At 40.9% G+C, this 12,350-nt stretch overlaps 1 protein-coding gene across 6 annotated transcripts in view; it reads right to left on the bottom strand.

Annotated features, from left to right (window-relative positions):
- NMRK1 (nicotinamide riboside kinase 1) overlaps positions 1-11,941 on the bottom strand; it is a 150,722-nt gene extending 138,781 nt beyond the window's left edge. The window contains exons 1-4 of one of the 6 annotated variants that reach the window (XM_075210994.1): positions 11,672-11,806; positions 10,905-10,972; positions 2,057-2,110; positions 1,119-1,209 (exon numbers count right to left, since the gene is read on the bottom strand). In XM_075210994.1, coding sequence (XP_075067095.1) covers positions 1,119-1,209; positions 2,057-2,085 — 120 coding nt within the window. In that variant the 5' untranslated portion in view covers positions 2,086-2,110; positions 10,905-10,972; positions 11,672-11,806. Of the gene's footprint in view, positions 1-1,118; positions 1,210-2,056; positions 2,111-10,904; positions 10,973-11,671 lie in introns of all 6 variants that reach the window. The other 5 variants (XR_012691695.1, XM_075210993.1, XM_075210992.1 and 2 more) reach the window with 5 other exon arrangements.
- Between the last annotated feature and the right edge of the window lie 409 nt (positions 11,942-12,350).

Raw genomic sequence — 12,350 nt, forward strand, 5'->3', positions numbered from 1 at the left:
TTAGACGCACAGAGCACAGGACACAGGACCACTGGACTGAACAGGACACAGCACACAGAACCCAGCAGCACCACTGAACTCAAAATTTACAGAGCACAGCACACAGCACCACTGGACTGATACTGCAGAACACAGCACAGCACTAAACAGCACAGCACTAAACAGCACAGCACGAGATCTACCAGAACAGAGGACCACCTAACACACCCTCCCTCTACCCTGATCAATGCCCGAGTGAAGATGGCGGCGACTAGCGGGGAATTTATAGGTTCCGAGTATCGCGAGATCCGACAGCGGGATTATGACTCCGAGCCTCGGTTTCAATTTTTCATTTGGCGCAAATACCCGGATCTGTTTCGGATCCGACTCGGATCGGCAACGTTCGGGTGGGCTCGGATTCAGGAAATCCGAGTGCGCTCATCTCTACTTAGGATCTAAAAAATGGTAATCGATTTAGAAAGATGACCACAATGTTAGATTCACAGTTTTCGGACGGACAAATGGTAGCACAGGTAAAGTTTTTAAAAAACAATTTATAGTTCAGTTGCTGCTAAATAATACTGATTAAACATGGAGGGCCTGATTCATCAAGGCACACATTCTAAACGCAACATAAATTTGCTCTGCCTACTCCTTAATTCAGTACACAAGATACTGCAGGATACATTCAATGCATATGTAAAATTTAAATATATAAAGAAAAGAAAAAAAATACTATTGAATTAATGCTACCTGTTAATAATATAACCATTAATGACAAAACAGTTGCTGCTTATTTCAAACACGTTATAGCATGCATATGAGACTGTCATCACTAGTACAAGTCAATTTGAGATGCCCAAAGATTGATTTGGACGTGCCTGTGTGCGCTTGAGTTTGGCACGTCCTTACTGTACATTGACTCTGGGAGAACACCCATTCCCCGTCCCGTTCACTTCCAGAAATAATAGGCTGTAGTAAGTGCCCTTTGCATGCATAGACGCTGCATTCAGTGGCGTATGTCCCAGATCTAGGCATGCACAGAGTGATTTTGCGTACGATACTCAGAAAATCGGCAGATACGTGTCTTGATGAATCAGGCCCGGAGAGTTTACTACAATTGTTAAGGCCATTCATACCTTGAAGTAGTCATCCTGGTTGATTAGGCTGCAATTAGGAAGTATTTTCAGAAGTTTGTTAGCAAGTGTTGTTTTTCCACCATTTGTAACACTGCCACAAGAAGGATACAATACGATGTTAGTTTTGGGTTTATAACAACTTACATGAATCATCAATAAACAACAAATAAATTGGAACATTACAAAATACCAGTATATATCATAGCCAACAAAGGCAGAGAAGTGCAAAGCGAGTGCAAGACTCCAAGTAAATATGACTGTGTATTGTATGGGCTAGTCATGTTAGAAATAACAGTTTCACAGAGTAATACTGTAAAGAAAAATATAAAATTTTAGTTAATGATTTAAACTGACTATGACATTGGCCATCAAATGGAGCAGGTTTTTTTTTATTATCTTTGATATCTTTGATTAAAACTGCGCTACCAGGGGAACCCCACCCCAGCCAAAGCCCTGAGAAAAAAAACGCACTATCAGGTTGAAATACCGAACTGGCTAATCAATTAAGTTAACCATCTTTAAAAGGAGTGGGCGAGGGGGTGTGAGCAGGGCGACCAATCATCAAGAGATTGCGGCTTGTGATTGGTACTGCAGCTCACAAACACCCTCATGCCACTACCCCTTCCCTCCTCCGCTGTTTGGACGGGCTGTAAGAGGAAAGAGGGGTGGGAAGCAGCTGTACTACCCCCTTTTACTAGGTGGTAGAGAAGCTTTAAATACATTAAACACCTACTTACAGAGTTATGGATTTATGCAAGAGACAGCTTAAAAGGAAGTTTAAGATATGTATATAAAGATTATGTTTAGCAGCAAATATGAATTATATGTCAATATATGTAATTTAAATATCTGCTTAAATACTTTAGTATTTAGGAATACAGGTATTATTCATTTGCCTTATAAAATACACATTTTCACTAAATATATAGTAAACTTACCCACCAATTCCAACAATGAAAGTTTTCATGGTTCGTCCTTTTCTGATTTTACTACTGTGCGAAGAAAGTATGTGTTTATCATATCATAAAAATGCTTTAAATACAACAACATGTCCAGCAAAGATATAATAGTAATAAGGTAAGACATTAGTGGAAATAGCAGTGTACAAACCAGTAAAACATTATAAAAGGAAATCTTAAACAAGAAAGTGTTTCATGGTCAGTAAGGCTCATTTATGAGCTGCAAATAATATGACACCATGCTACAACTTTTTATTTTGTTTGCACATATGTGTTTACTCATACACTAAATTAATTTCGAGGTACACGGCCACTTCCCCCATTTGGAATTGTCTCCAGAAAATAAATCTACACTTAGCTTCGTGTTTTTTTCTGACTCACCTGAAAATGCACAAGGTGAAAAGAGTAAAAATGTCATTCCAAGACCAACCGATTACAACTTTAGGATCACCCCCTTCAGTTTTTCTCCTAAATTACTGCCTGGTTTTGGCTCACTTATAACTAGTCATGAGAGTGAGGAGATATTGGTATTGTAAGTATTACATGTTTCACATTTGTGCATTAAAATGTTTTATTACATGAGTAAAAGAGTGCTTAGGAAAGTGCTTTCCCACAACAGTGCAAATTAGAGATGCTCACTGACCCCTATGTTTTGGTTCTGGATTACCTTCAGCCTGCAAAGTTTTGGTTTTGGCAAAACCGCCCTTGCGTGTTTTGGTTTTTGTTTGGTTTGGTTTTGCAATTTGTTAAAAAAAAAAAGAATCAATTTTTTTTGGCTAAAATAACATCATTTAGTGCTCTACCTGTTTCTTGGATAAGTGAGGTAATTCTACAGCTAATAAATGTCAACGAGCGCTGAGCCCCCCGGGATGTGTGCATTTATCAGACACACACAAATTCAGGGTGGCAGACAATGCACTAAAAAGAGCGATCGAAATTCATAGCAAAAAAGGCAGTTTGGTGTCTATCTATATAGTACACCCTACACTTATAGTTAAATAGAAAAAAAAGCAGCCTGCAAAGAGCGTACAATCAATAGAAATGGGCAAAGCATCTTTTCTGTTTGGCTCTAGATTACACCCAAACCTTATTAGTGCAAATCGGGAAAAATACAGTTTAATCCCTGGTAAGCCATCCCTAATTCTACAGCTACACACACCAATCCAGGGTGGGAGCCAACGGTCTAAAAAGAGCTATCAAAATTCATAGCAAAAATCATTGCAAAGCGGAAAGTTTGGTGTCTGTCTGTATTTTACACCCTACATTTATAGTTAAATAGAGAAAGAAGCAGCCTGCAAAGACTGTACGTTAAATAGAAATGTCCCAAGTCCCTTTTCTCTTTGGGGTTAAATTACACCCTACACTTATAGTGAAAGTTTTAAAAAGATGTTGTCATCATCTTCTTCAGCATCATCCTCACCCTCATCAGTGTGTACATCATCATCACAGACTATTAATTCATCTTCGCTGGAATCCACCATTAGAGAAGTGTCAGTACTTGGATGTATTTGACGGTAAAGGCCTTCCTCGTGGAAGATGTAGTTCATTTTGATGAGCATCATCTTTTCCACATTTTTTGAAAGCAACCTCCTACGTCGATCATTGACAAGGTTCCCGACTGTGCTGAATACTCTTTCTGAGTACACACTGGAGGGTGGGCAGCTTAGGTATTGCAAAGCAAGTTTGTACATGGGTTTCCAAATGGCTTGTATTTCTTCCCAGTATGGAAAGGGACTGTCTGACATTTCCATATCAATTAACTCTTGAAAATAATCCTCCACCATCCTTTGCATGTTAATAGTAGGATTGGATGGAGTTATGGGCAAGGTCACACATTTTTTGGTAAAATCTTTCAAACCAGCCCAGATGTCAAACTGTTGTGGTCTGCCTCCTGCGTCATCCCTGCTTCTCTTTGGAAAGTGCAAATTTTTCCGAGCAGCAGCTGCCTGAGAAACTGAAGGAGGAGACGTCATCAAGCCAAGGCCCAGTTCAGCGAACAACTTGCTGACCAATAGCTCCTTGCAAATGTTCACATCTCGGTCATTTTGAAGCAAAGAACCAATGTAGGGCTTAAACCTAGGATCAAGCACAGTCGCCAAAACATAGTGATCCGAGTTCATGATTTTAATAACTCTTAGGTCATTGCAAAGCGAATTAAGTACTTGATCTACAAGGCCAACATACTTTGCGGAATTGCTTTCTTTCATCTCCTCCTTCAGTTTGTCAAGCTGCTTTTCCAAAAGTCGAATTAAGGGAATGACTTGGCTCAAGCTAGCAGAGTCTGAAGTCACTTCACACGTCACAACTTCAAATGGTTTCAGCACATTGCACAACACATAAAGGATTCCCCACTGTGCAAGAGTGAAATACATACCCCCTCCTTTCCCACTACCATTACCGGAATTAAATAATTCATATGTCATATTCATGGCTTGTACAATTTGCTTGTATGGCTTTGCGCTGTTCCTCCATCCTCTGAACCATGTACAGGGTGGAATTCCACCATGTTACCACCTCTTGCTTAAGTTGGTGGCAGGGCAAGTTAAAATTGTTCTTGGATCTGCTGCAATCTCCTACATGCTGTGGCAGAATGCCGGAAATGTCCCAAAATTTTACGGCCCACCGAAAGCATCTCCTGCACCTCACGGTTATTTTTCAAGAAGCTCTACACCACCAAGTTTATTGTGTGAGCAAAACAGGGAATGTGATGGAATTCACCCAGCTGTAATGCTCGCACAATATACTTGGCATTATCAGAAATAACATATCCTGGGGAGAGTTCAAGTGGTATAAGCCATGTATCAATGACATCCCTTAGTTTTCGTAACAGATTATCACCTGTATGCCTGTTAGTGAAGCCGGTGATACAAAGAGTATCCTGCCTGTGACAAATGTTATGTAGTGGTGTACTTGCTGCTGCTGTTCCTGCTTATGAAGGCGAATGACCAACCCAGTGGGCTGTCACAGTCATATAGTCTTTGGTTTGCCCACTTCCACTTGTCCACATATCTGTGGTTAAGTGTAGTGGGTAGAATGGCATTTTTGAGCCCAATTACTACATTTTTACAAATGTTTTGGTATAGTTGCGGAATAGCTTTACGGGAAAAATGGTGTCGCAATGGAATTTTGTAACGGGGACACAAAACATCAATTAACTGTGAAAAACCAGCTGTGTTTATTGTGGATAGTGGACGCAAATCTAACACTAGCATAGTTGCCATGGCGTCTGTGATCCGCTTGACGACTGGGTGACTGCTGTCATATTTGCTTCCTCTAACAAAGTAGTAAAGTAGTAGTGCTCTTCTTCTTGGGCTTCTTATGGGAGGATGATTCACCCCCAGCAGCAGCAACAACAGCAGCGGTGGGATTAATGCTCAAACATTCTTCAGAGGAATCAATTATAGTGCAGGAGTCATCAAGCCTTACCAAGTGGGATGCAGGTCTAACTCCAATCGCTACTGAGGATATTGATGAGGACGGTGTTGTGGGTGTAGATTGCAGCTGTCGGGATGTAGGTGAGAGAAGGGTCCTATCTGATGATGGAGTGCTTGTTATATTTTTGCCATAACTTTCAGCTTTTCCCAACACCTGGCCATGAACTCTCATCAAATGGCGTAACATGGATGAAGTTCCAAGATGGTTAAGGTCCCTCCCTCGACTGACTGTGGCTTGACATACACTACAAATGGCTATACAACTGTTGTCAGGATTTGGATAGAAATAATTCCACACATAACAAGTGGCTTTTTTGGTTTTATGCCCAGGCATGACAATGGCCTTCTTCTTGTCGTGTGCCAGAACTGCTGCCACTGGTGAAGGACTTACACAAACAACCTCATCCTCATCAACATCCTCATTAGCGCCCTCGTCGGCTACACAAATCTCCACCTCATCCTTCTTTATGGGTACACTATCAGAATGGTCACGATTACACATACCACTCGTGGATGGACTCTCCTCAGGGATTGGTGTAATTTCTGATTCTGAGCATACATTTTCCTCTAATGCCTTACTGTTTTCTTTCAGCTCGGCTTTCACACGTAACAGTAGTTGTACACCACTTTTGGAGTCCAAATTACTTGGTCTCGCTTAGTCACGAGTGACCTTACAAGAAGAAGGCTCTGTAACATTTTTAGATCTTGCACTAATAGAGAAAGGCAAAGGCCTCACTCTTTCTTTGCCACTGCGTGTGTAGAATGGCAAGTTGGCATTTTTTTTTTATTGGCAGTTAACCTTTCCTCAGTTACACTGCTTTTTCTCTTCAACACAGTAAAAGGTTTTTTTTGGTGTATTTTTTTCCCTGACTTAAAAAGAGTATGTACTTTTACATAGACTTTACCAGATGATGTACAGGGAAGACTTCCATCAGGACTGGTGCCAGCAGGTCCTTGCTGATCCTGCTCATATGTGGACTGCTGTGAATCCATTTTAATGAGACCCAAAACACTTGTAGTGCAAATTCAGTAATATATAGTGCTGGTATCTAATAATTTCAACACCAAAAAATAGTTTTGTTCGAAGAGGGGAATATCTGACAACCCAAACACTTGTAGTGCAAATTCAGAAATATATAGTGCTGGAATATAATAATTTCTGCAGGCAGAAAATAGTTTCTGGAGGAAATATGACACCCCAAACAGTTTGTAATGTTTGGAAAAATGCCTCCTCTATACACCTCTCTTCCTGCTCTAATAACTGCTCTCTCTCTCTGCTCTAATCCTGCAACCTAACCCTTCTCTCTCCCTCTGTCAAATGGCGCTGGATCGCTGTGGAGGCAGATATTTATGCATTTGAGACATTGCGAGAACCGAGCTCCGACTATGTCATGATGACGTTTTGCTTCGTTTTGAATTCCGAATCGGCGGGAGAGTACAGAGCCTGCTCGGCTCGGTACTCGGATACCTGAAGTTCGTGTGGGTTTGGTTCTCGGGGAACTGAGCCCACCCATCTCTAGTGCAAATGGATAGTGCAAAATAGATTCTATTAAAAGTAGGTTGAGACTCAATCTCTGGCACTTATCAGGTGGTGGGGAAATCATACAAACATTGAAGGGAGATCAGGTGGCAAGTGCAGGGAGGTAATGCAATTTTATCACCATGAGCCCCACCCCTGCTGCACAATACCTCAGTCCTTAAGATCATTCAGGATGGATACCACTGTCCCTAAGCTTTTAACCCCTTGCAACATAACTATATTGGTCATATGTTGATACAGGTTATAATATTCGTTTTACAAATAATCAAAAAGATAATTAACAAACTGAGCAAAAGAGTAAATCAACTATTGAAAGAACTGTAAAAAGTCCATTATTTTCATATTTAATCCCATATATTTAATTCCACAGAATGGAAAGATATGAAAGAACGCCATATCTGACCAAAATAAAATTGCAAAATTGAATTGGGTAGACTAAGGAATAAAAAAAGTTAATCCCGCTGAAACTATCTGATCACCAAAATGAACCATTTAGTATGTATGGGCAAAAACTTAGTGCATTTGTGATAGCCTTTCAAACAAATATGGAAGCATGCAAGACTTATTTGGTCCCAGGAAATGTCCCTGTATTTCAATAATAACTGAATGGTGTAATTATTTCAATCTATAGATAAGATGTAACTTGCTACTATTTCTGCTACTATCCTTCTGGTCTTTGTATTTATTAAATACAGGACTATAAAAAAGTTAGACTATAACTAAATTCAGTGACTTTATATCATAATGGGAAATGTAATATATGTAGACAACACCAAGGGGTAAATGTAGGATGCATCAGTTTCTGCAGGGGAAATTTAAAGCAGCAATGGCATTTACAGGCTTCTGGTGACTTGCAGAAACCGGTGCTTCATACAATTACCCCCAGATGTGTTTACCAATATGTTTACATTCATCTAGCCAGCAGCAAAGCATCCCAGGAATTAATTTGATTGCAATTATGACAACTTTATTTATATTTATTATTTTGACATCAATATAGAATGCTTTAAATGAGCTTGGTTCTGTGTGGGAAACTATTTGAAGGGCACAAAAGGAAGAGGCAGGGCCGGTGCTAGCCTCCATGGCGCCCTAGGCATTTTTACAAAATCGGCGCCCCAGCCCCCCCCCCGCAACAATCGGCGCCCTCCTCCCTCCTCCCCCCTCACCCCGTCTTTCCTTACCTCACCACCGCCACCTCTTTGCTCCGTCTCCTCCCCTCCACTCACTGACACTAGTGAGTGGAGGGGAGGAGACGGAGCAGAGAGGCGGCGGTGGTGAGCAATAGCCTCTTCCCCCCTCCCCCGTGCATCTGAATGCTGTGCGGCGGGCGTGACAGGTATGGTCAGCGGTTGCCGCACAGTTTTAAAGTAATTTTCATCCTCCAGGCGCCCTCCAGAGCCCGGCGCCCTAGGCAAGTGCCTAACCTTGCCTAATGGGAGCGCCGGGCCTGGGAAGAGGTTTATAAAACTAACAACGTAAAGGAAATGGCCTGCAGTAAGTTTTCAAGGTTGCTAAACCCTGATAAAGAACCCTAGATAATAAAGAAAGAACAAAAGTGTAAGCATCAAATGTAACAATATTAGTATAAATACTCTGAACTTAATTTCATTTAGTAGTTAAACTTTAAAATGTGTGAGTTATAATCAGGGCCTGATCAACCACTAGGCTGATCAGGCTGCAGCCTGGGGCGCTGATTCCTGGGGGGCGCAGCGCGGAACACTGACAAGCTGGGGTTTTTTTTGTGTTTGTTTTTCTTCAAGTGCCGGTGATCGGCTTCTTTCTCCTCTAATGGGGCCGCCCCTGGTCTCAAAGGGGTGGTCCCGCATGTTCCTGTGCCCAATCACGCAGCTAACAGCATCCGACGCTGTTAGCTGCCCTATCAGTGTATTGCTTAGTGTGGTCACGTTAGATCTCACATCTCACATGACCACACTAATCACACAGAGCGTGCCCACAGCTAACAGCGTCGGATGCTGTTAGCTGCGTGTGAAGATGATAGAAGCGCCGGCGTCTGGTCAGAGGAGAACAGAAGACCGCAAGGTAAGTGCTTGTTAAATATCAGGGGGGTGACACATCGGATGTGGAGGGGGGGGGGAGATGACTGGGGGGGTTCTTATAAATTGGATATGGGGGGATTAATGATCTGCTAGTATGGATTGGATAGGGGGGATTAATGGAGTGAAAATGTTGAGGTAATGAACTGGCTGGAGGGGGGGGGGGTTATGAATTGGATGGGGAGGATTAATGAAATGGCTAGAGGGGGGGATTAATGAAGTGAAAATGGGGATTAATGAAATGGCTAGAGGGGGGATTAATGAAGTGAAAATGGGGATTAATGAACTGGCTAGAGGGGGGGATTAATGAAGTAAAAATGGGGATTGATGAACTGGCTAGAGGGGGGGGGGTATTATGAATTGGATAGAGGGGGCATATGAATTGGATGGGGGAGTTAATGAAATGGCTAGAGGGGGGGGATTATGAAGTGAAAATGGGGATTAATGAACTGGCTAGAGGGGGGGGCTTATGAATTGGATAGAGGGGCATATCAATTGGATGGGGGGTGTTAATGAACTGGCTAGGGGGGGGATTAATGAAGTGAAAATGGGGAGGTAATGAACTGGCTAGAGGGGGGGTTAATGAATTGGATAGGGGAGATTAATGAAAAAGCAATGGGGAGGTAAGGAACTGGCTATGGGGGGGTTAGTGAATTGGATAGGTGGGGTCATAAACTGTCTGGTGCGGGTTGATAAAAATGACAGGGGGAATGAATTGGTGGGGAGGTGATGAAATAACTTGTAGAGGGCAGGATTTCTGTATTGTGTGGCGGTGATGTTGATGCTGACTGTGATTTCAGCGGTCACTAGAATACTAAATACTAGATAGACAGGGCTGGTAGATGTTACTATAGGAGTGTAAATAATTTTCATATATTTTATTGTCTGTCTGTACTAGGGGGTTGTTTTGTATCATTCAGGGTTTGTTAAAATTTTGCACTATAATACAATTTTTGCAATATTTTTTGCATTTTTTTTTAAATACAGGACTCCCAAGTTTCCAGAAGCCAACGGACAACACTCCAAGAACAAGCAAAAGAGAACACCAGGTAGTCTAAGCTGCAAGATCAGGTAAGAGAAGAAGTGCATAATGAAGTGTGTTTTATGTATTAATGTTTTACAATTTTATTTACAGATATATATCTATATATATATCATACTTGCCAACATTTTTTTTTCCTTTTCCGGGAGATGCCAGCTGGGACGTGGGCGTGCAGGGGGCGGGGCTGCGAAATCGCGTCATTTTGGCCCCGCGATTCCGGGTGAATCGCGGCGTTTAAACTAAATTTTTCCCCCTTCCTATCAGGGAGATTGCCACACTCGTCCGGGAGACTCTTGCAAAATGCGGGAGTCTCCCGGACAATCCGGGAGAGTTGGCAAGTATGATATATATATATATCTATATCTATATCTATATCTATAAAACAAATTTGTTTACACACACACACACACACACGGAGGGGGGGCAACTAGTGTAGTAGCCTGGGGCGGCTGTGACCCTTAATCAGGCCCTGGTTATAATCTATGTGCTCTTAATCTTACTCCAAGGTCACAAGCTATGAAACTATTCAAAGTCCAGTTGTAAAATATACACACACATGTGAGGGATTCCCAACAATTGCTGAGAGAAACACAGAATGATAAATATAGTGTATTTCTGCATCTTGTTTCCTCCCATGATCACCAGGGCTCCACTACAGTAGAAAGAACCAAGAGACTGCAGCTTGTGATTGGTACTGTAGCTCAAAACCACCCACCCCTGAGCCGTTACTATTTAAATATAGTGAGCTTTGATTTCCCGGCTTAGTATTACAGAACTGACAGAGACCCAGGAAAAAAATGGATGCAGGCAGCAACTCCTGGGGATCTGGGTAGGGAGAGAGAACATGTACAGTAAAATATCCAGTTAAAGCAAGCAAAAAAAATGCTGCAAAGATGAAAAAAATACTTGTAGTGTTACCTGAGGTCTATGCTGACCTAGTGGGGGACGTTCTAATAAAAAATAAAAGTAAAAATAAAATAAAATGTACCATTTCCCCAACATTCTAACTTTAACTTCTCTAAACTAGAGAAAAATACACAAATTAGTTATCAAAATAAAGGGTAGAAATAGGATAGCACATTTAAGCATACAAAAACTTGAAAATAATCACGAGGATAACTTAGGAAAAGCATTTTACTTATATATATATATATATATATATATATATATATATATATATATATATATATATATATATTTTTTATATATTATTTTTTTTCACTATTTAAATTTAAATTTATAACCCTAAAAATAAGATGATATAAAACCAAAATAAATTCTTATTGTCATAACACCAATACCCTAACAAATTAGAAAATATTTCCTTAGTCAGCACATTACAAAAATGATCAAATGTGTATGATTACAAAGCTGCAATTTTCTCTAGTTATTAAGGGGTTAAAGATTCAGTAGATCCAGCACGCTCTCTTTACCTACCTACCTAATTACAGAGGGCCAGACTTTGCACGGCAATAATATACATTACTATACAGAAAGACACTGGAAATGCACATTACTGTTTACCTTGTGTGAGGTCTTGGAGTAATGCCCTTCTCCTCTGACAGCTGAGTAGAAGTGGGCAGGACAGGCACACAAGGCTTGTTCTTACAGATCATGTGGTTCAATACACACTGCTGGGTGGGGATTACACCATAGAAATTGACACAGAAAAAAAACATTTTGTAAATTAACTGTCACTTCACCTACACAACAGTTATTTCATTCTGACTTCATTTTCTTATGTATATGAACAAAATGTGAAGCACAAAGTTAAATAGTATTACATCTCCTCCAGACATACACACTGTCCATATAATACATGCTGTCCCCAGTATTACACAGTGGCTGCAGCTTTCTAAACACATTTCACCCAGTGGCAGATATTGAAAAATACACATTGCTGGTCCATAATACACACTGCCTCCTAGTTATTCATACTGGCAACAGTAATACACACTCTCCCCTTTATAATAAATAGGTCCCACAGCGTGTGAAAAGTATTTTAGCTGTCCCCCAGGCAACCAGTACAACAGAAAAACCAGGGGACAGAATACAAAGTGTTGAAAAGGTATGTGTCCCATGACATGATATTTTCTCAAGCTATACAATTAACACTTACTCCATTTGTAATGTAAATAAGGAAGAACAAAAAACCTCACCAACCGCTCCTTCTCAGTCTCTACACATGACTCTACATCCCCGT

Source organism: Mixophyes fleayi, chromosome 1 (assembly GCF_038048845.1).
Source record: "Mixophyes fleayi isolate aMixFle1 chromosome 1, aMixFle1.hap1, whole genome shotgun sequence".
NCBI lineage: Eukaryota > Metazoa > Chordata > Amphibia > Anura > Limnodynastidae > Mixophyes > Mixophyes fleayi.